The sequence below is a fragment of the Pelodiscus sinensis genome, unplaced genomic scaffold (genome assembly GCF_049634645.1).
Source record: "Pelodiscus sinensis isolate JC-2024 unplaced genomic scaffold, ASM4963464v1 ctg56, whole genome shotgun sequence".
NCBI classification, from domain to species: domain Eukaryota; kingdom Metazoa; phylum Chordata; order Testudines; family Trionychidae; genus Pelodiscus; species Pelodiscus sinensis.
Genome location: NW_027465934.1, coordinates 695,747 through 718,904, shown reverse-complemented (window position 1 = coordinate 718,904; position 23,158 = coordinate 695,747). Strand labels below are relative to the sequence as shown.

The following is a 23,158-nucleotide window of genomic DNA, read 5'->3' as shown; positions in this document are numbered from 1 at the left end:
GAAGCCAGGGACTCCCTAGGAACATACAGACTGTGGTCCTGCCTTTCCTATGGAAATGATGGGAACCAAGTTTGGTAGCACTATTACATTGGAGTGCAAGTAATGTCATGTAACTAGGAAGCACTCCTGCATGTTCTGTATTTCTCCAATATCATTGGATATACATGCTCTTGTGGTCCTGTGTGTAGGATTTTTCATTACAACACAAAGTGCTGCATTTAACAAATGGCAAAATAAATTAAAGCAGGACTAAAAACAGATTAAAAATACTTACATTTGAACAAATGATCTTTTATTCAGATGAGAAATACATACACTTTATAAGCAAACAATAGGCCAAACCATCTAGTTTTTTTAAAGGAATTTAAGCCCAAGAGAAATACAAGGATTGTGAGAGCAGGGAGAGGCAAAAGGAAAAGCTAGGACACCAATAAATAAAACAACACTTACAGAATTTCAGTGCTGAACTTGGATCTTTCTTCCAGAGTTTCTCAATTCTTTTTAAAACTCCTACCAAATTACACACTATTGTTTAACTAAAATTGGCACACCTGTTCCCATAAACTGTTTCACTCTTTTACTACCTAGTTGTCTTGTCACTTTGCACCAAAAACTATTTTCAAATAGGTACTGGCTGTTTTTCTAAATAATCCAAGTATCTTTTCCTCATAGGTATCATGATATGTTCTTAGAACAGCCTCACTAACATGTCTCATTAGCTATTCCATGAATCCAGAGTGGGTTATAGCAAGGAGGCAGCCATGCAGGTATCTGGGAAGTAGCTCTTTTTAAATAGAGAGACATCCATTTCGTTTGTTTAATAGCTGACAGGGTTTTAGGGTTTTATTCCTAGTGAATATCTGGAAATGGCCTATTGTCACCTTTTCATCCCTAACTAAAAATAAATTAGATTTAAACCCCTTCAGTTAAATAGTAGTGGGGACAGGTAGATACAAGTCAAGACTTTTATCCTGACACTGTCCTGATGCTATTTTGGGTGGGAAGTAAAATTCCTATTTTGGGGTTCTCCTTTCTCAGGGCAGAATTTCCCCTATTTGGAATTTCCTGGCTGTGGTCAGTTTTACATCCAAAAGGAAAGTCGCATCATCTGTTCTTTTTATTATGCTAATACTGCATGGACCACGAGAAAATCTGTTTGTTACTGTTTGCATGGCAGGGTTTGTCACAAAGTAGAGTCATATAGTAGTAGCCTTTTAAAAGATGGTGGGAAACAAACTGACTCCATCCCTAGAGGTTTTTAAGTCCCAGCTTGACAAAACCCTGGCTGGGTTGATTTAGTTGGGGTTGGTCCTGCTTTTAGCAGGGGGTTGGACTCGATGACTCCTGAGGTCTCTTCCAACCCTAGGATTCTATGACTCTCAAGGCAGCAAGACAGTTTTCAAACATTAGTAACTGGTTTCATTTTAAAAAACCACTAACATGGCCTGCTCTTTGATGAAATAATAAAATCAAAATTATTTGAAATAAGCCAATGAGGGATGTGCATGTGTGTCTAACAACAGAGACTTTACTTAACCTGCACTCTGGAAACATAAAACAGTTAGATTTAATACCCCTCCCCCCCCAAAAAAAAATTCTTTACAGCAGAGAATGTGAGCAACAAAAGTTTGTTTCCAGCTAAAATTAAGTTAATGAAGATCAGAGTTCATAATGGCCTTTTGCATTTCTGTTAGGTATAGAAATATACAATAGTAAGTGAATATCTAAGTAGTAAAGGAAACAGTAAGGCATTTGCTCAGGTACATTTGGTAAAATGTAAATAATTTAGCAGCTCAGTCTACTTAAGGCAGAGAAAATTCCCTTTGGCAAGTCTGCAAGTAGATGCTAGTGTATAATGGCATCAGGTACAGATACACTGGACACTAAGCTAACAAGATACTTTTTCTGTAATACTCTAAAGGCTTCTCAAGCAAAACTGTGCAACTTTTCTCAACTGATTCAAAAAGCACTCTCCCCCCCCCCCCCTTAAAAAGGCTGCTTTTCTTCCTTAGGCATTAGCATACCCATTCCTTGTTTCCTCCCAGGACAATTTGTATACTAGTAAGGCACCTTTAAGGGAAACAAATATTGGAAAAAAGGATTATTAAGGATGTTCTACATGGCTACAATAATGCACGTGTAATGATAATTCAGCAACATTCATGACATTGAAAGCCATCTAAGACTCTGCTGCACTAGTCCCATTCATTTAACAATCATCAGATCACCCTCTTCCCCCAAAGCTGGCACTGAAACTACCTGAGCAACCTGGTCATTGACCACTTTTAATGTGACACAGTTCTGTGACAAAAATCTATTCTTTTCCCCACTGTTTGAAGACAGAACTACATCTATACACTGCATCACATGCTAAAATCTAACTCAGTTCAGTCATCTTGGTAGTGTGCCCTCGGTAATGGACACTACTACGGACAAAGTCAGCAGGTTATATATATTCCCATTTCTCTGTGCTACGGCATTTCTCTAAGTTGGTGTCCTGTTGTGTTTCCTTAGAATTTCAGAGAGAGAGTCCAAATAAGAACTGCAATCCTTTTCTGCTTCGAGTTAAAGGCAGACCTGGATGCTCTGCAGTTCCAGCTTTCTTCTACAAGTAACAAGCCCCACCCATCCATACAGCTCGGCAAAAAACACACCCAGAAGCCCAAAATATATTTTAACAACTGTTTAATCCCCAGTGCCACTGGAATAGTTCATGGAAAACATTCTAAACTAAATGCTTCAAGGAATCTGAAAAGTCAGAGAAAAGAAAATCATAGCAGTAAGACGTATGGAGTCTCTGTGGACTCAGGACTAATTCAATGACAGCCTAGTCCTCCTTGTAGTTTGGGCAGAGAGGTACATCAATATATAGGTGTCTTTGCTTCGGACAGGTAAGAGAGGACATTAAGAAACAGAGATGCAGTTTTTCCATTCATCTCCCTTTTCATAGCTCCTCCAGGAGATGCCTATTATTTCCCATAGAACTTTTTGTTCAGAAGGAAGATCAGGAGGTTGACATTGACTTTTGCCCTGTCAAACAGCTTCATGACAGCAACACCTTCATACTGCAGCTGCAAAAGATCCTGCCACAGAAAACACATTGATTAGTGAGAAAACCACAGAGGCCGAGTACGAAAGGGCTAATTTACAAGATACAAATGCAAAACAGGTTTCTGAAGAATACCAGTGAGAGTCTATAAAATAGAATCTTGGGAGATTAATCCTTAAAGACTCATTGATTCAGCCTGGAAAATATGAAAAATATCCTATTAATAGTTCTGATTAATTAATTTTATGATTTTTTATTAACAGGAATATTTAAATGAAAACTCTTATGCGCTCACCTTTGTTTAAACAATCTAAAAAGACCACATCAATCTAAATCTAAACAGTCATTTCCAGACTCTTCATTCATGTGACCATCATACAACCTCCATAACCCTAGATAGAGCCCTTCCTCTCCTCATATACTTCCATTTCACAGCCATAAAATATAGGAACATATGGCCTGATTTTCCAATAAGATAAACAGCCACTACTCCCACTGAGCTGACTTAGGCACTGAGATTTAGAGCAGAACAACAGGGAAAGCTTCCCAGCTAAGGCACTCAGTCAAAGATCGGACTCTCTTCCATTGCTCCCCCAACGGTATCCCTCCATCAGAAATCTGCAGAGCACTTACATGGACATTTGCACTTATTTTTGCAGCACATTAGGTCATCTCTGGGCAGGACTCAGCTTCAGAGCCAGATTTGGTGCAGGGAGGCTCTAGCCTGAGTGGAGTCCAGGAAAGCCCCAATTAGGAATGCTAAGTAACGATTAATTTGTTAGCCAAGTGTTCAGAATGAGCCTGCTTCAAGTGGTTCATACAAATGCCATGTACTCTAGCACCTGCACTCAAGATCACCTTTAATGAGCCAGCTGTCCAGGAACAGGAAGACCTGTACTCAGGATTTATAAAGGAAGGCTGCTACAACCACCATGCACTTTGTGAACATGCATGGGGCCAGTGAAAACCCTTCTGAGTGGTCTCGGGACTCTGCCTCTGTTGGCTTCCCTTGCCTCAGGGATCTCTCTCTCTAGGCTAGAGAAGGAGAAACAACGCTGGAGTCTTCTTGGTCCTTCTCATCCTCAATGAAGGTGTTGAGGTGTAGTAAGGCATTTGATACAGTCTTGCGTGGCCTTCTCATTAAGTAAGGAAATACAACCTAGATGGGGCTACTATAACATGGGTGCATCACTGGTTGGATAGCTGTTCCCAGAGAGTAGTTATCAATAGTTCAGAGTCATGCTGGAAAGGCAAAACAAGTGGTGTTCCACAGGGATCAGTTTTGTTTAATACTTTCACCAAGGATTTAAATAATGGCATAGAGAGTATGCTTAAATCTGCAAATGATACCAAGGTGGGAGGGGTTGAAAGTGCTTTGGAGGAAGAGGTTATAATTCAAAATGATCTGGACAAACTGGAGGAATGGCCTGAGGTAAACAGGGTGAAATTCAGTAAGGACAAGTGCAAAATATTCCACTTAGGAAGGAACAATCAGTTACACACACACAAAATAGGAAATGACTACGTAGGAAGGAGTACTGCAGAAAGGGATTTAGGAGTCATAGCGGACCACAAGTTGAATGAGTCCGTGTGTGTGTGATAGGAGAGGGGAGGAAGTTACCCTGCACTAGAGTGTAAAGTCTTGGAACAGCCCTGGGAGAAAACTGATCCCAAGAGCCAATCAGAAGACGGCTTGAGGCAGGCAATCAGAGCTCCGGTAATGTAGGGGAGACATTAGCCAGAAGAAGCTAATTTCCAGAACAACCAGCAGGAGTCACCATGGCAAGGAATAAAAGTGCACTGCAGTGGGACACTGTTGAAAAAAAGCAGCAAAACAAAACCGGAAAAGAAAGGGAAAAAATTCAAGGGAAGCTAAAAAGAGCAAATGTAAAGGGAGTTACTGATTCACAGACAGCTGTAGCACCATCTCTAGGTTTCTAATCCGGGTAATTAAGAAGGAACTGAAGAGGGACTGCCCGCACATAATGGTTGGCCTCATGGCAGGCAGGGAGCAGCGCATGGATGGGATAGACAGTTACCAAAACTCTCTAATCAGCAGAGCAGGGATGTGGATGCACCTACAACGGAATAGAAATAGGGACAAGACTTAAAGAAGAACATGTTGTTTTCAGCCTTTTGAAAACAAATCTATCACACTAATCTGGAAGGCCCTTGATCTTTTAGGCCGGGGTGGGGAATATTTTTGGGTCGGGGGCTCAGGAAAATCAGTCAAGGGCTGCACACGTGAGAAGCAGAACCACCCCAAAACAATGTGGCCTCTGATGGAGGAGAAAGACACTCTCCACATTCCCCTCACACAGCAGAGCCTAGGAGAGCCCAGGAAGACCATCGTCAGTCCCACAAGTCTCAGGGGCCAGATCTAGGCAAGCTGAGGGCTGCCTCCGGCCCAGCCGGAGGTTCCCCACCCTGTTTTAGGCACTGGAATGATGATCAAACTCTGATTTCTTGAATATTTGTCATCAAGACAAAGCGAGAAGTGATCCTGCTGAAGCTGTCTATGAAAAAAGATTCATCTGCAAGCAAAAGTTGCAGCTTTCCAGGAAAAGCCAAGTTTCCTCACCTCAAAGACACAGGTTCACTTCATAGACCAAACATGAGATGCCTCACAGTTAATGCCTATGCTATAAACAACACTGGATAAACAGGTCATTAAATATTTCTACTTTTCTGAAAAGAAAAATTTAACAACAATGTTTTTTTCCATTAACACAGCATTAATGCTCTCTTGTGATGAATAAGGCCACTATACTGAGATGCTTTTAGGAGTGGTTCCTCACAATTATAATGAATACAAATATGTATCTATGAAATCTTGGATCCACAGCAAGTGACTGACTAATAGAACTATACAGGAAAGGTTTTGGTTGCTGCATACAGCCCACATAGATTGTATACCACAGGTTTTCAGCATAAAATAGGAGTATCCTTACCTGATAATGTAACATGAATGTTTCCATCTGAACACCCATGAATTTTGCTTTGACCTCAAAGTCTCCTACTTCTTCAGTTGGGTTGATTTCAAAGATCACGTTTTTAAACCTATGAAGGTTGGCAAATAAAAAATACATTTATTATTTAACATACCAGAATGGCAGTGGAGGGCAATATTAATGCAGGATCCTTGCAATGTAAGTATCCTGAAAAGAGATCTCAAGCTCAGCAGAGAGGGCGAGACAAAGGCAGAGCAGGAGGCAGCGGTACAAGACACTGCTTTCAGCAGGCCAGCTTCCTGCTGAGGGGAGGAAGCTGCCTCATTGAGAAAAAGACACTCAGATTCTAAGGCCACAAGGGACCATCCTTACCATTTGATATGACCTCTTGCATAATACAGAATAGATGACATTCTTGAAATAATTCCTCTTTGATCTAGAGCAGATGATTTAGAAGAATATCCAATCTGGATTGTAAAATTGCCAATGATGGAGAATCTACCACAAATCTTGGTGAATTGTTCCAATGGTTAACTACCCTCATTCTGAAACCTTTATACTTTATTTTCAGTGTGAATTTGTCTAGCTACAGCTTTCACCCTTGGATCTTGTCATACCGTAGCCCGCTAGACCAAAGAGCTTATTCCCGAGGTAGGTACTTACTGTCTGAGTTCAAGTCACCCGTCAGCCTTCCTCTTAAGCTAAACAGATTGGTCTTTTTGAGTCTATCACTATACATGGCTTAATTTCCAACCTTTTAACTATTCTCATAGCTATTCTCTGGACTCTCTCCAATTAATCTTGAAGTCTGGACTCCAGAACTGGACACAACCTATTCCAATACTGGTTGCACCACTGCCAAATTCAGGTAACATAACCTCTTTACTCCTACTCGAGATTTCATGTGTATGCTTGTAAGGCAGTGGCTCTCAAACTGCAGTCTGCAGACTGCGGACTTACAGGTGAGTCATGGCTCAAGCCTCAGCACCCCATCCCCCGCTTCCTGCAGCCTTTTGCTGCAAGCTTGGAACACCATCACCAGCTTCCTGCTGCATGTGGGGGAAAGCCCCTCTCAGGGGGAGCAAGCAGCTCCATGTGCTGCTGCTGCCGCTCCCCCCCTGCTAGGGGAACAGAAGCTCTGCCTCCAGGCGTTCCCTGCTGCTCCCACTGGTCAAAGAGCAGTGAAAGGGGGTGCCTGGGACACGGTACCTGGGAGTGGCGGGGTGGGGGGCATGAAGCCAGGTAAGCACCCCCCATACTCCTCATGGCCAAACCCTACACCCACATCTCCGTCACACACATTCCCCCGCTGAGACCCCACATCCCCAGCCAGACACTTTCTCCCTCCTGGCACTCACCTTTGCTCCTGCACCTGCCCTCTGGCCAAACACCCTGTCTCCATCCTGCTGCTGCCCCTTCCTTCCCCTCCCACCCCCAGCCCACTCCTGTACTCTCCCCCTCTTGGCCAGACCTTGCACCCTCATCCCTCCAGCACCCAAACTCCCAGCCCACTCTAGCACCCTATCTCCCACCCTCACTGCCTCCTGTGCACCCAGCCCTATCCCACTGCTTGGCATCTTTCTCATACACTGGACCTCTCATTTTTTGGCCCAACCCAGAGTCTAAGGTGGCTCACAAAATCTACTAACCCTGGGAGTTCACCTGGCCTGTGGGAAGCTCTGAAACAGGGTCCTCTTTGCCCCCTTTTCCCTTCCCTACGGGACCGGAGCACCAGAATAGTGAGGTATCTCAGTTGGAGGCCACATCTCTGAGGGTTAGGTTGGGTTTTGGGGGGGGGAGGAGTAGGAGGGGTGATTGCCTCTCACTTTTGTGGTCCCCAACTGATTTTTTTTGGATCAGTGGCCCTTGACCCAAAGAAAGCTTCCTTACTGCTGCCATAAAGAAAGACAATGTTGAAACCTTTAGTTTTGGACATGAATTAATATTTTTTTACTTTATTTTAAAATGAGATTTGGTAAACTGACATGATAAAGCTAAAGTGCCCAATCTGTTTATTTTGATTTTGATTAATAAAATTTCCTTTCTCACCAATCATACATGCCCCCTTATGTTATAGCTGCGTGTGTAAGTTTTTATGCTCCAGTATCCTAATGTGAATAATTTAGCATTTAAAATATTTATAGATAAGTGAAGGCATTTTATCAGAATGGCTGGTGGTCCACAGAACGGCCTGCATTGAGAGGGGTTGGCTGTGGGCCAAAAAGTTTGAGATCCACTTTTCTAAGGCCAGGATTACACTGGAGAAGAAAATTGATGCAAGATAATTAACTCCAACTACGTGAATTGTGTAGCTGGTCTAGGTACCCTGCATCGATTTTCTGGGGTTGCTCTATAGTGGGAGGTACACGGGAGAAACTCTAACCCTAACCCAGTAGTGGAGACAAGCCCTAAGTGATGCACTACTCTTTGGACCAGCGTCTTGCCCTAGGAGCTCATGCTCAGCTGATTATTCATCGTAATCCCAGCTCTCTCTCAGAGTCACTGATTTCCAGGATCATGCCCCTCTTGCTGTAAGTATGGCCTACAGTCTTTGTGCTTAATATTTAGCTGTATTAACACACGTCCTGTTTGCTTATACCCAGATTACCAAGCGACCCAGATAATTTTAAGTCAGTGTTCTCAACCTTTTTTTTTTTTTTTTAAATAAAGTACCCCTTTAAAAAAAAATATAAGTACCCTCAGCCCCTGCTCTAACCTAATGCCCCATCCCTCTCCCAGAGCAAGGCACCGGACGTATGGTAACCCTCCCTTCGAAGTGCCCTCTCCTGCTGCCCGACCCTGCCTCGGCAGCTTGTCTGCAGGAAGCAAGTGGCCTGCCAGTGCTGGGCTCACTGTGTGGAGCTGTGCACTCCACTTCAGGCTGGCGCCCCCCTAGCATGGCATCCGAGGGCAACTGCCTCCACTCCTTGCTATACCATTGATGCGAGGGGAAGTCCTTTGGAGCAAAGCTTATTGTGCCGCTTCACCGCCTTTTAGCTCCTCTCCACAGCGCACGGGGATGGGGACGAGTTGTACTGAGCTGCTGGTGGGGGTGGGGGTAATGCGTGTCTCCAGGTTCAGCCGCCCTCCCCACGGGGAGGCTGCTGGAAAGGAAAGGAACTAGGAGGGGAGGCTGTGGAAGTGATTTTTTTTTCTCCTTGTCCAAACCCGCCCCACACTTGGAACTGCCCTGGGTCTCACCAGAACCGCCACCACCACACGCTCTTCCCCCTAGCGCTGGGGTGCATGTGCAGAGCAGCTGATAATGTCTGGGTGCGCGGCTCCGATCATTCTATTTGACAGGCACGTGCCGCCACCCCCTGCCCAATCCCCTTAGTAGGGCAAAATCCCAGGCATTTTTTTGCTAAATTTCACTTTATGTACTCCCCAGATTTCTCTAGCATACCCCTAAAGGTACATGTACCACAGGTTGAGAAACACTGGATTAAGTGACCAGTCCTCTTCACTGTTTGCCACTCTCCCAATATGCGTGTCACCAGCTAACTTTATCAGGGGTTATAACCCACTTAAAGATAATTCCCCATTTACCATAGTATTTTAAGATCTATTAAGAGCTCAGGGGGAGTGCTGTAAGTAAGCCAAGAGTTTATTTTGGTGGCTATGGAGGTAGCGTTTGCCTGGGTGACCATGGCATTTTTGGGGGACACAGGGCCTGCTTGATCCTAATACAGTTCTGACGAGGAAGATTTTGTGGTCTGATTGCAGTAAATGAAGATAGATGACTCAGTTGTGGGAAGAGATGGAGTGCCATGAGGGAGAATTAAAAAAACAACAGATTTTATCACACAATCTTGGTTACTATTTTTCATAGAACTGAGAAAATGGAAAAATCAGATGTTATCTAATCTGTTTTCTCCTCAAGACCAATCAGTAAAGGACTGGTTCCATTCATCATATTTTCTGGTGTGTTTTATTTTTATTTCCCAGAAAAAAAATTGAGAGAGCTAAGGCTGGAAACGTCCCTTAAAATCGCATATTAGAATGCTTAAGTGTTAAAAGAAGTCAAAATATATGCAATTTATGCCATTTGAAATGAAAGTTCCAAAAAGCATTTCCTCTGACTCTATCTCCACATACACTGTGCATTGAATGGGACTATGGAGAGATCACACATAGCATGGTCACCTTGAAAACTTTTCAAAAATGCAATAAAGACGGTCGCTCACCTTCTCATAACTGTTGTTCTCCAAGATGTGTTGATCATGCCTATTCCAATCAGGTGTGCATGCCCCGTGTACAATTGTTGGAAAGTTTTCCCCCACAGGTTGGCTGTGCAGCCCCATGGAGTGCCACCTCTAGGGCACTCAATAAATGACCCTGCTGAACCTTCCCCACTTCAGTTCCTTCTGGCCGGTTACTCCAACAATGGGCATTGCAATGGATGTGAACACATCCCGAAGAACAACAGTTACAAGAAGGTGATCAACGGTCTTTTCTTCTTGAGTGCTTGTTCATGTAATTCCAATCAGGTGACTCCTCAGCTCTCCCCTGGAGGTGTGGCTGGAGTTAAGGAAGAACTGTTTGGTGCATCGCTCTGCCAAAAGTCGCATTGTTTCTAGCACGCTGGACGATGGCCTAGTGAGAGGTGAGTGTATGCACTTGTGGCCAGGTGGCAGCACTGCAGATTCCCTGAATTGGAGCCTGAGCCAGGAAGGCTGCTGAGGAGGCTCAGGCTCTCTTCAGATGTGCTGTGATGGGGGAGCTGGGACCCTGGCCAGCTCACAGTACATTCAGATGCAATCCATGGTCCCCATGAGGAGATACACTGAGAGGAGACCAACTGCCCTGCCTTCCTATTTGCTATCGCCATGAACAGTTTGATTTTCTGAATGGCTTGGTGTGCTCAATAGAGAATGCTAGTGCTCTTCTAATGTCTAGTGTGTGAAGCTGCTGCTCTCTGTCACTGGAATGTAGCTTGGAGGAGAAAACAGGCAGGAAAATATCTTGTGTTATATGGAGCTGGGATACCATCTTAGGGAGAAAGACTAGATGAGGGCTGAGTTGCACCTTGTTCTTAGGGAGAATTATGTAAGAGTGGGGGTCCAAAGTCAGACACCCTCCTGGCTGACATGACAGCAATCAGGAAAGCTACACCTCCCATAACAAAGGAACAAGTGGCTCAAAAGGGGGTGATGTAAGTCTAGCTGTGCCCGGATTTAGGTCCCAGGCAGGTGGTGGCAGTTGTGGGTGAGGGTACACACTTTAAAATGCCCCACTAGGGGCTTGGTGAGAAGTGATTGTTCTGAGGCTCCATGGTGGAATGCCCAACTAGCTGCCAGGTGAACTATCATTCTAACAGGAGCAGAAAATCAGCCATTTCCTGTTGGCCCTAGGGGGCAAACAGGTTGACCTGGGGAAACCCCCACATTTGGAAGATGGAGAGTATGACGTCCGGACAGGCTGACCTCTTGTGACAGAGAGGACCTGCTGAGAGTTAGGGTTTCTTAACACAGGGGAGAGGACTGAGTCCCTCCCTGCTTGTTGATGTAGAACATGGCCATGGTATTGTCTGTCAACACTGTCACACACTATCCATGTAGCACTTGTTTGAATGCCAGGCACACCAACCCGACTGACCTAAGTTCTCTGGTGACCACAGCCCTTGCATTTGGCAATCCCCCAGATGCATCCCCTAGCCCAATGCTGATGCGTCTGTTACAAGGGTCAAGGTTGGTTGTGGGCTGCTGAAAGGGACTCCCTGGCACACTGTACGGTACTCTAACCACCAACTTAGGGCACATCTCCGCTTGTGGGAAAACTGACGACTGATCTTCTGGCGTCCGATTTAGTGGGTCTAGTAAAGACCCACTAAATTTAATGCTGAGGGTGCCCCCATTCTTACTACTCACAAGGAGCAAGGGAAGTCTACAGGAGCATTTCTCCTGTGAACCTCCCGTTGTGAGGATGGTGCCAAAGATCGGTTTAAGGTATGTTGATTCCAGCTACTATTTAGAAATAGCTGGAATTGTGAACCGTAAGCTGACCTCCCCCTGTAGTATGGACCTGGCCAGATTGTAGAACTGTTGTGGTATTGTGAATACCAAGTTCAGCCTGTCACACTCGGGGCAACAGTCTGAAGCCTGCCACATTTGGAAAGGTCAGAGTCAGACCTGGCATGCCTAAACATGTAAGTACTCATATCCCTTTGACGGGACAAAGTACTTGTGCATAACCCCCTCGCAGTGGAGGTGATGATGCTGGGGTCTTCTAGAGCATTTTAATATTGTGCTGGATAGTCTGGATCAGAGGCAGGGCCTGGATAGGCCTCCTGGTGCTGACCTCAGGATCAGTCGCCTCCTCTGCCTGCAGCCCCATATTGTGTGCCATCCTGTGCAGGAGGGCTTGATGGGCCCTCTGATCTCTTGGAGAAGGCCCTGCAGGCAAAATTTCTGCTACTGCCTCATCTGGTGATCAGAATGATGATCCCACAGAAATAACAGAGTCTTCTTTCCCTCGAGCTATCTGGTGTCTTGGGTTCACTCTGACCCCTAGATCCCTTTCTGCAGTGCTCCTTCCCAGACAGTCGCTTCCCATTCTGTGTGTGTGACACTGATTGTTCCTTCCTAAGTGGAACACTTTGCATTTGTCCTTATTTGTTGCATTTGTTGCATTTGTATCAACAGGTGTGTTGTAAGCAAAACTCGTGAAGTCATTCTGCCGCTCTACTCTGCACTAGTTAGGCCTCAGCTGGAGTACTGTGTCCAGTTCTGGGCGCCACATTTCAAGAAAGATGTGGAGAAATTGGAAAGGGTACAGAGAAGAGCGACAAGAATGATTAAAGGTCTAGAGAACATGACCTATGAAGCCAGGCTTCATGAACTGGGCTTGTTTAGTTTGGAAAAAAGAAGATTAAGGGGGGACATGATAGCGGTTTTCAAATATCTAAAAGGGTGTCACAAGGAGGAAGGAGAAAATTTGTTCCTCTTGGTTTCTGAGGACAGGACAAGGAGTAATGGGCTTAAAGTGCAGCAGGGGAGGTTTAGATTGGACATTAGGAAAAAATTCCTAACTGTCAGGGTGGTCAAATATTGGAATAAATTGCCAAGGGAGGTGGTGGAATCTCCCTCTCTGGAGATATTTAAGAACAGGTTAGATAGACATCTGTCAGGGATGGTGTAGGTGGAGCTTGGTCCTGCCTTGAGGGCGGGGGGCTGGACTCGATGACCTCTTGAGGTCCCTTCCAGTCCTATTATTCTATGATTCTATGATTCTTAGTAAACTTCATCCTATTTACTTCAGACCATTTCTCCAGTTTGTCTAGATCATTTTGAATTTTTACCCTGTCTTCCAAAAAACTTGCTACCCCTCCCAGCTTGGTATCATCTGCAAACTTAATAAGCTTCCTCTCTATGCCAATATCTAAATAATTGATGAAAATATTGAACAGAACCAGTCCCAAAACAGACCCCTGCGGAACCCCACTTGTTATGCCCTTCCAGCATGACTGTGAATCATTAATCATAGAATCATAGAACTGGAAGGGACCTCGAGAGGTCATCGAGTCCAGCCCCCCACCCTCAAGGCAGGACCAAGCTCCGTCTACACCATCCCTGACAGATGTCTATCTAACCTGTTCTTAAATATCTCCAGAGAGGGAGATTCCACCACCTCCCTTGGCAATTTATTCCAATATTTGACCACCCTGACAGTTAGGAATTTTTTCCTAATGTCCAATCTAAACCTCCCCTGCTGCACTTTAAGCCCATTACTCCTTGTCCTGTCCTCAGTAACCAAGAGGAACAAATTTTCTCCTTCCTCCCTGTGACACCCTTTTAGATATTTGAAAACCGCTATCATGTCCCCCCTTAATCTTCTTTTTTCCAAACTAAACAAGCCCAGTTCGTGAAGCCTGGCTTCATAGGTCATGTTCTCTAGACCTTTAATCATTCTTGTCGCTCTTCTCTGTACCCTTTCCAATTTCTCCACATCTTTCTTGAAATGTGGCGCCCAGAACTGGACACAGTACTCCAGCTGAGGCCTAACTAGCGCAGAGTAGAGCGGCAGAATGACTTCACGAGTTTTGCTTACAACACACCTGTTGATACACTACACTCGGGCTGGCGTGCCAACATTCAATATACTTCCCAAGATGATATGTCAGGGAGATAGATGGGTGCCTCCCTCCCTCTCAGAAGAGAGTCTCCAACCACCACTACCCTACATTTCTTCCTCGCAGTGGTCACTACAGCCCTCCAAGCCTTAGTACAAGGCTTCTCCTCTTCTGCTACAGGGGGCGATTCCTTATCTCCTGCATCCAGAACAGCCTAACAGTTTGCCAGAACCACGGTGGGAGGGTTGGGAGCAGGAGTGGAGCACTGCCTGCTGCCAGAAGTGACCAGCTGCCAGTGTCCCGAGACAGAGCCATTTCCTCCACCAGTGTTGTGTCAGCAGTATTTTGTAATGGGATTGCTTCCTCAGCCTCAGCTGTCTCCAAATGAATACTCTCAAGTCCCACCACGTGGATAAGGAAGAAGCAGAGGACACAGTATACCTAGACTTCAGTAAAACATTTGATATGGTCTTGCATGACCTTCTTATCAATAAACTAGCAAAATACAACCTAGATGGGGCTACTATAAGGTGGGTACATAACTGTTCTCAGAGAGTAGTTATTAATAGTTCATAGTCATACTGGAAATGCATAACAAGTGGGGTTTGCAGAGGTCTGTTTTAGGGCTGGTTCTGTTTAAGATTTTCATCAACGATTTAGATATTGGCATACAGGGTATGATTATTAAGTTTGCAGATGATACCAAGCTGGGAAGGGTTGCAAGTGCTTTGGAGGACACGGTCATATTCAAATGATCTGAACAAACTAGAGAAATGGTCTGAGGTAAATAGGATGAAGTTTAATAAGGACAAATGCAAAGTGCTCCACTTAGGAAGGAACAATCAGTTTCCCACATGCAGAATGGGAAGCAGTCGACTGCCTAGGAAGGAGCACGGCAGAAAAAAAATGTAGGGTCACCATGGACCACAAGCTAAATATTAGTCAGCAGTGTGATGCTGTTGCAAAAAAAGCCAACATGATTCTGGGATGTATAACAGGAGTGTTGTGAGCAAGACACGAGAAGAGGAGGTTACTCACCTCCATAGTAACTGATGTTCTTCGAGATGAGTGTCCCCGTGGGTGCTCCACATTAGGTCAGTGCACCGCCACTGAGCCTCAGAGTGGAAATTTCATAGCAGTCTCTCTGGGGCTGCACATGCGTGCACCACCAGTCACACGCTGTTAGGCTGCAGGCATCGTGTATGCGCAAGCCCCCCTCCCACTCTCAGTTCCTCTCTACCCTGAATCGATGGCTTGAGAAGGCCAGGATCCTGAAGTAGAGGGGAGGAAAGGAGGGTTGTGGAGCACCCACGGGGACACTCATCTCGAAGAACATCTGTTACTATCGAGGTGAGAATCCTCTTCGAGAGAGAGATGTTCCCGTGGGTGCTCCACATTAGGTAACTACAAAGCTATTTCCCTTCAGGGGGGTAGAGACTTCGAATCTGGCAGAAAAGTGGTAGAAAGGACTACCCTTAGCTAGTTTCAGATTGGAAAGAGGTCCCTGCGTAAGTGCGTAACGCATTGCAAGTGTGTAGTCAGAGGACCACGCGGCAGCTGTGCAGATCTCTTTTATAGGGATTTTGTGGAGGAATGCTATCGGGGTAGTCAGGGCTCTGGCTGAGTGTGCCCTTATGCTATCTGGAGGCAGTACGTCTGACAGCGTAGCAGAGCTTGATGCAATCTGAGATCCAGTGGGAGAGTCTCTGTGATGAGATGGCCTGGCCCTTGTTGTGGTCTGCTATTGAAACAAATAATCTGTTCACTGCAGGTAAAAAAGAAAGTACTCTGTGCAGGTCAAGAGTGTGCAAAAGAATTGGTGTGTGGTTTAGGGAAGAAGGTGGGAAGGCGTATTGTCTGACTGATGTGAAAGGATGAGTGAACTCTGGGGAGGAATTTGGGATGGGTATGTAACATGACCTTGTCTTTAAAAAAGGTGGTGTATGGCAGAGGGGTGGGGGAGAAAGAGGAGGAATCTGCCATTAGGGCTGCAATCTCTCCTAACCATCTGGCTGAAGTAATAGCTACGAGGAAAACAGTTTTCATGGACAAGTGTAGTAGTGAGGTGGTCGCCACTGGTTCGAAAGGCGGCCTAGTTAGAGCATTCAATACAGCTGGTCCCCGAGTTGTGAACAGCCGTAAGTCGACCAAAGCTGTCGTAAGTGGTGGACCCCGAGTTATGAACGCGATCCGCGCTTACAAACAGCGCGGTCGCATGTAAGTCAACAGGGTCTGACTTACAAACAAACCGAGTTACGACCAACTGCTTGGTCCATAACTGGTTCGTAAGTCGGGGAGAGGCTGTACTAAATGCAAGTTCCACGGTTGCATTGGTGGATTGATATCTGGACAAAGTGCCTGCACACCCTTTAAGAACCGCTAAGAAAGCGAGTGGAGGTTCAGTTGGATGGCGTGGGAGCCCAGGTGAAGAAGGAGAATCTCGATGCAAGGTAGGAGGATCGGTGGGGGCGTGAGAATCGCCACTAGGAAGGGGAACCATGGCTGGCTGGCCATGCTGGAGCTATATGACTCTGTTCAATAGGGGTACAGGAGGGAAGGCGTAGGATAGGTGGGACGCCCATGCAATGAGGAAGGCATCTCCCATTGATCCCTTGCCTATGCCCTCCCTGGAACAGAATAGGGGGCATTTCTTGCTGGTTTGCACGGTAAACAGGTCTATGGCTGGGTGACCCCACAGGCGGAATATGTCTGCCAATATGTGCGGGTTCATTTGCCACTCGTGTTCGGTCAGAAGGGCTCTGCTAAGTGCATCTGCCGTTGTATTCATGGTGCCTGGAAGATGCACTGTGGTGATAACTGTGTTGTGTTGCAGGCACCAGTTCCAAAGCACTATGGCTTCTGTGCAAAGTGCTCGGGATCAGGTTTTGCCCTGACGATTTATGTAAAACACTGCTGCAACATTCTCTATGCACAGTTTTGACATGGCTATTAACGATGAATGGGAGGAATTTGACTCATGCATCCCTGACTGCCTGCAGTTCTAGGATGTTTATGTGCAAGTTCTTGTTGGTGCTGGACCACAGGCCCTGGCAGGTATGATGTCGTAAGTGGGCGCCCCATCTTGTATTAGATGCATCTGTTATCATGGGAACGGATGGTTCTGGTGGGTGGAAGGGGACTCTGGAACAAAGGTTCCCTGGGCTCAGCCACCAGCATAAAGATTCCTTTACTATCCCTGGGAGGGCTAAGGATTTGGATAGTGGATGGACATTGGGTTTGTACACCTGTCCCAGCCAGCTCTGCAAACATCTCATGTGCAGACGAGCATTGCTGACTACTAAGTTGCACGCAGCCATGTGCCCCAACAGCCGAAGGCATTCGAGTGCTGTTATGTGGGGTTGGATCGTAAGGTATTCACCGAGGCCATAATTTTTTTAAAATGGTCTGTAGGTAGGGATGCGGTGGCCATTGTCGAATCGAGGGATGCTCCTATAAACTGTTATCTTTTGTGTAGGAGAGAGCATTGATTTAGTTTTGTTCACCTGAAGGCCAAGGTGTCAGAATAGGTGTCTTGTGACCGACAGGAATCACTGTGTGAGTGCGACTTGAGGAGGTAAGGAAATATGATAATTCTTTGTTTCCTCAGGTACACTGTGACAACCGCCAGCACCTTTGAGAAGACCCTCGGGGTGAGAAAGTGTCTGAATGGAAGCACTTTATATTGGTAGTGTTGAGAATTTACAACAATGCTTGAATTCTTCGGGCTGCTGGCCCATATTAGAGGCTGGTAAGCGGGTTTTCCAATAAAAATAACTGGAGGCGGAGGTCTCTGTCTTTCTGCACCCGTGATTTTAGCTTTGCACAATGAAGGCATTTCTGAGAGTTATGCTGCTCTCTGAGGCAGCAGATGCATTGTTGAGTGACCATCAGATATGGGATAGGTGCAGCGCTTAAACCCCGGTGAGCCAGGCATGCCTATGGAAGCAATCAGAGACTGCAGGAAGGGATTAACTGGGAGAAAAAAGAAAAACCTCTTATACTAATCTAGATTTGTTTTTAAACTAACAAACTAATTAACTATTTAAAGTAACAGAGAGGTAGCCATGTTAGTCTGATCTTGGTAAAACACAAAAAGCCGCCATGTAGCACTTTACAAACTAAGATGGTGGTTTATTAGGTGATGAGCTTTCGTGGGGCAAACCCACTTCTTCTTTCAGAATATGATCTGAAGTGAGTCTGCCCCACGAAAGCTCATCACCTAATAAACCATCTTGTTAGTCTTTAAAATGCTACATGACTGCTTTTTTTGTTTTAACTTTAAACTCACTAATTAACTACTATAATGAATGTAACTGGTTTTCAAGAAGTGTAATCATACAGATGCGAAAAAGCTAGGGAGCACTGCTGAGTCCATCCATAGCCAGAGGTGGTAGGGAAGGAACTGAGGAGTGGGGATGAGGGTGGGGGGTCTCGCTCATGTGCGATGCCTGCAGCTTAACAGCGTGTGGCTACTGGTGCGCATGTGTGCGGCCCCAGGGACACTGCTTTGAAATCTCCGCTCTGAGGCTCAGCAGCGGTGCATTGACCTAACGTGGAGCACCCCCAGCGACATCTCTCGGAGAAGTAGTCATTCTTCCACTCTACTCTGCGCTGATTAGGCCTCAGAGCATTGTGTCCCGTTCTGGGAACCACATTACAAGAAAGATGTGGAAAGAGTGGAGAAGGACCAGAGAAGAGCAACAAGAAAGGAAGGCCTAGAAAGGAAGGCTGAAAGACTTGGGCTTGTTTAATTTTGAGAAGACTGAGGGGACATGATAGCAGTTTTCAAGTATCTAAAGGGGTGTTTACAAGCAGCCTGTAGGCAGAGAACCACTGCTCTACACTGAAGCTCTGGAAAACATGTTTTCAAGCAGGAGATGATGAAACAATGATCACTTGTTTCTCTATACTCAGCAAAGCATCCTTGGACTTCATGCTGAGAGGTGAAAAGGCTACTTACTGGTTTACTTGCAGATCTTCAATCTCCAGCAGAACTCCCTTCTCATGGAGTCGGGCTGCTGTATATTTCAGGGAAATCTTTTTACTCTTTTTGCCTTTCATCTCCCGTGGCTTCTTAGAAACTCTGAGAAAAGCAAATAATGAAATTACGGAACAAGACAATAAGAGTGAGTTCAAACAATGACAGAATTTGATCTGATCTGGGTGGATGACAGGAAATGAGTAATAAACTGGTATTATCTAACAAATAGTTATGTTTATAGTCTATTTATATGTATAGGTACATGCACATGTCTATACTGCACTCATTATAATAATCTACTGAGATCTTGCACAACAGAGGCTGCACAACCTCACCTAGTAATTCCTGAAGCAACTCCAATATTGTAAACGATCATACACCTTTCAGAAAGACAGCGAATTTTGATTTAAACATTTCAAAGGACAGTGAATTTACCACATTCCTTGGAAAGCTGTTCCAATGATTTATCAACTCACTGTTAAAATTTGGGAACAGCTACTTCTGTTCATTGCTCTCTGGGGACCCAGAAGCAGTAAAGTGTCCAGAAGGAATTCAAAATATGAATTACCTCAACTATCAGAGGGTAGACCACAATATGCTGCTGGTTCAGCTCAGAGAGCTGACAGGAGTAAGTGGCTGCAAACTGAGTTGGCTTTCATCCTCTCTTATTCACTAACTATATTGAAAGGATCATTCATGGGAAATAGTTCTTCCAGATCTCGCCCCTGTAGACGTGATTACACTATAAGCTCCGTACTCTAAGTGTGCCTAATTCGGAAACACCTGTGGTACAGACCCTGGCAAGCGAAGGCTGAGGCGGCTCTGCATGCTGCCACTTCCCCTCCTCCCACTTGGGGGAATGGCAGCATTGTAACATGCTCTGCCAGAGACTTTTCCCCACTGCCATGCCTGAGAGGCAATGAGGCACCAGGTTAGCACCTGATCCCCATCACCCTCACTCACACAGCACAGTCTGTCTAACCCTGTTTCCCAGGACTGCTGGCTTAAAGAGGTTTGAGGGTATTTATTATTTGCACTGTGACAGATTAGAGGCTCCTGCCCCTGGGTGCTGAAAACCGTACAAACATAATAAAAACACAGTTCTTCACCCGACCGCTTATAACCTACGTAGAAGATGAGGCAACACAAAAATATCACAAAGGAATAGTAGGAGCACAAGGTAACAGAAAGACCAAATTCCACAATGCTCCACTCTTTTCCCCACATCATTCATATCTATATCAACCCTACAGAAGACAGTAAGACTCAAATAACGATTATATGCAGACTTCACCTGTTTATATAACTTCACTTCACGAAGAAAAATTAGATCAGTTCTTTAGATAAAAATCAAATGGCGGAAGCTAAACATGCACAAGAGGGGGAAGATGCTAGAGAGTTCAGTCCCTGCTGTGGTCTACGCATTCCTTTCCTAACACCCAGTACTGCTCTGAGGTACTCACTTGCCCTTGCTGGCCAAGTTATCCAAGCAGGTTTTGATATAGCTTTTATAATAGTCCACTTGTTCCTCATAAAAGTTGGCTTTGGAGTTCAGTGCACTGTAAGTCTGCTGCAGCTTCACCAGCTCTGCCTTTCTCCTCTGACGGTATCTACGCTGGTTCCGGATGTCCTAGATAAGGGTGGTAGATGTGTGAAGCTTTACCATGGAGTCACTGTTGGGTGCTCCCTTCTGAAGCCAGCATATGATATTCAAAGATTCCATTTGGAACATACATTTCCAAATTGTACATAGAAATTAATTAGCCCTTTCACAAGCCTTCCAACCCAATATATCCTTCCAGTCAGAAATCAAATGTCCTGAGATGTATGTTTAATAAAACTGGTGCAAATTTTTTCATTTCTTTCCTCGATATTTTTTATTTTTAGAAATGTTATTTTGATTATTAATTAACAGAGATGAAAATGCCTAGTTTCCAAATTAACTTCCATTAATATTTTGAATAATTACGCATCATTAAAGGATTTATTCTTACTTAATCTCTAAAAGGAGACAATTTATTTTACTACTGTATTTGTATACCCTCTGATGCATTAATTTTGGTAAACATTTGATGTCCAATAACTGTCAACACTACAATAAAGGATGTGACAGCAGCTATGTTTTTTTATTTCTCCCTTTCTCCTCCACACAGTATTGTTTACTGAGAGTGCCTTTGCAGGAGTATTATGAAGCTTTATTTCACAATTACATGCACAACGTTTCTAGAAATGAATAATCTTCATAAATAAATATTTTTAGAATAGATTAATTTAAAAAATATTTTAGAATAAGTAATTTTAAATATAAAAAGGAGGGAACAAAGAGGGCAAGACCATATATTAGGGTCTGAAGTTAGAGAGAGAAAAATTTATGTTACACTTACTGATTCCCAGGATTTCTTCCCAAGAAAATAAAGCCACTCTTCCTCACAGTCCATGAGGCCCCATCAATAAAATGCTTATGAAAAAAGTGAATTCCTGCACGTAGGTGAAGGGACGGAGAGCTTACTAGCAGAGGGATGTGTTACTCATCTCTGAGAGGCAGCTGTCACTATTATTTAAATACCTTAGGAAATTCCTGCCATCGGCACTATTACAATTTTCATACGAGTGACAAATTGAGGCCATAACTTGAAACACCTAATAAAGCACAAGTGATCTCCTGCCAGAATACCTTGGCAATATCATTGATTAGCTCCTGGTATCTATTCTTTGGGTTCACAGTTCCCAGTTCTGTCAACTTCTTCAAGCCTGTCTTGATTTTCTCCTTCTTTTCTTGAAGGTTTAAGTTACTGTCCTCCTTTACAGATTTGGATTTTTTCATCTTGTCGGGGGTTTTGGCATCACGAATGGCCCTTCTCTGCATAGCTCTCTGGTGCTCTGCTTCCTAGGATGGAAGAGAATTACAAGTTGAGTGGATGTAGTAAAGGCTCTATGAAAGGTTCACATTCTGTGTGGCATTCTGAGTAAAAGTCAGGGACAGGCTGAGGGCAATAAACACAATCTCATGGAAGCCCATAACCTGACTCTGACTTGCATGAAAAATCCTCTGAGAGGGGCAGTATTCCCAGGGCTGCTGCTGCTCTAGATACAGGGGCCGACTGCTGTGCTGCTCCAGCCCTGGGGGCTGATCCATTCCTAGACACTTGTCCAGCAGGCCTGGAACTGGCTGCTAGTCATCTGTTCAACAGCCCTGGGGTATCTGCCCATTAGCTGTTCTGGTGGCCCCATCACAATCGCTATTCCAAGAAGCCATGGGACTGACTGCTGGTTGGCCAGCTGCCCACAGTCATGGGGCTGTCTGCCCATCAGCTGATCTGGTGGCCACTGGTCAGCAGTTCTTGCAACTGCTGCTCTGTGGCCCTGGGACTGGCCACCAGTCAGCTGTTCTGGCAGCCCTGATGCTGACAATTGTTCCAGCTCTGTTCCAAATACACCATATATCCCCATCACTATTGGACATTCAGAGGTCTCAAATATTGATATGCCACACATACTACACCCTGGCTATGTCTACACTCACGGCTTCTTGTGCAAGTAATATGCAAATGAGGCTAAACGTGGAATATCGCCGAGCCTCATTTGCATACCTAATGAGCCACCATTTTTTTCAGAAGAGGCTCTTGCGCAAGAAGGAGCATCTACACTGCCCCTTCTTGCACAAGAAAAGCCCACTTGCGCAATGCCGTTCTTCCTGAAAAGTAATAGGTGTAACGGCATTGCGCAAGAGGGTTTTTCTTGCGCAAGAAGGGGCAGTGTAGACGCTCCTTCTTGTGCAAGAGCCTCTTCTGAAAAAAATGGTGGCTCATTAGGTATGTAAATGAGGCGCCGCGATATTCCACGTTTAGCCTCAGTTGCATATTACTCGCGCAAGAAGCCACGAGTGTAGACATGGCCCCTGTGATTTGGGCTTTCGTAGGTACCGGCACCACATATGGCTAGATTGAAATGAATCCAGTACCCTACGGAGTGGAGCCCTACTCCTTTTTCATACCTGCTCATGGGTGGCTGGAATTTCCAGGATCTCAGTCAGTGTCTCCCCTGGTTGAAAGCGGATTACATCTACAATTAAACGCTTTGTACTGAAAAGAAACAAAACAACTTTA

General features: G+C 44.9%; 1 protein-coding gene across 3 annotated transcripts in view; it reads right to left on the bottom strand.

The window, feature by feature from the left end:
* Window positions 1–270: 270 nt before the first annotated feature.
* The window catches only part of LOC102458593 (ras GTPase-activating-like protein IQGAP1), a 564,033-nt gene continuing 541,145 nt past the window's right edge, over window positions 271–23,158 (bottom strand). For all 3 annotated transcript variants that reach the window (XM_075916962.1, XM_075916963.1, XM_075916961.1), the window contains 6 exons: window positions 23,047–23,134; window positions 21,727–21,939; window positions 20,516–20,682; window positions 19,032–19,154; window positions 6,001–6,109; window positions 271–3,083 (listed from right to left, as the gene is read on the bottom strand). In XM_075916962.1, coding sequence (XP_075773077.1) covers window positions 2,970–3,083; window positions 6,001–6,109; window positions 19,032–19,154; window positions 20,516–20,682; window positions 21,727–21,939; window positions 23,047–23,134 — 814 coding nt within the window. In that variant the 3' untranslated portion in view covers window positions 271–2,969. The remainder of the gene's footprint in view (window positions 3,084–6,000; window positions 6,110–19,031; window positions 19,155–20,515; window positions 20,683–21,726; window positions 21,940–23,046; window positions 23,135–23,158) is intronic.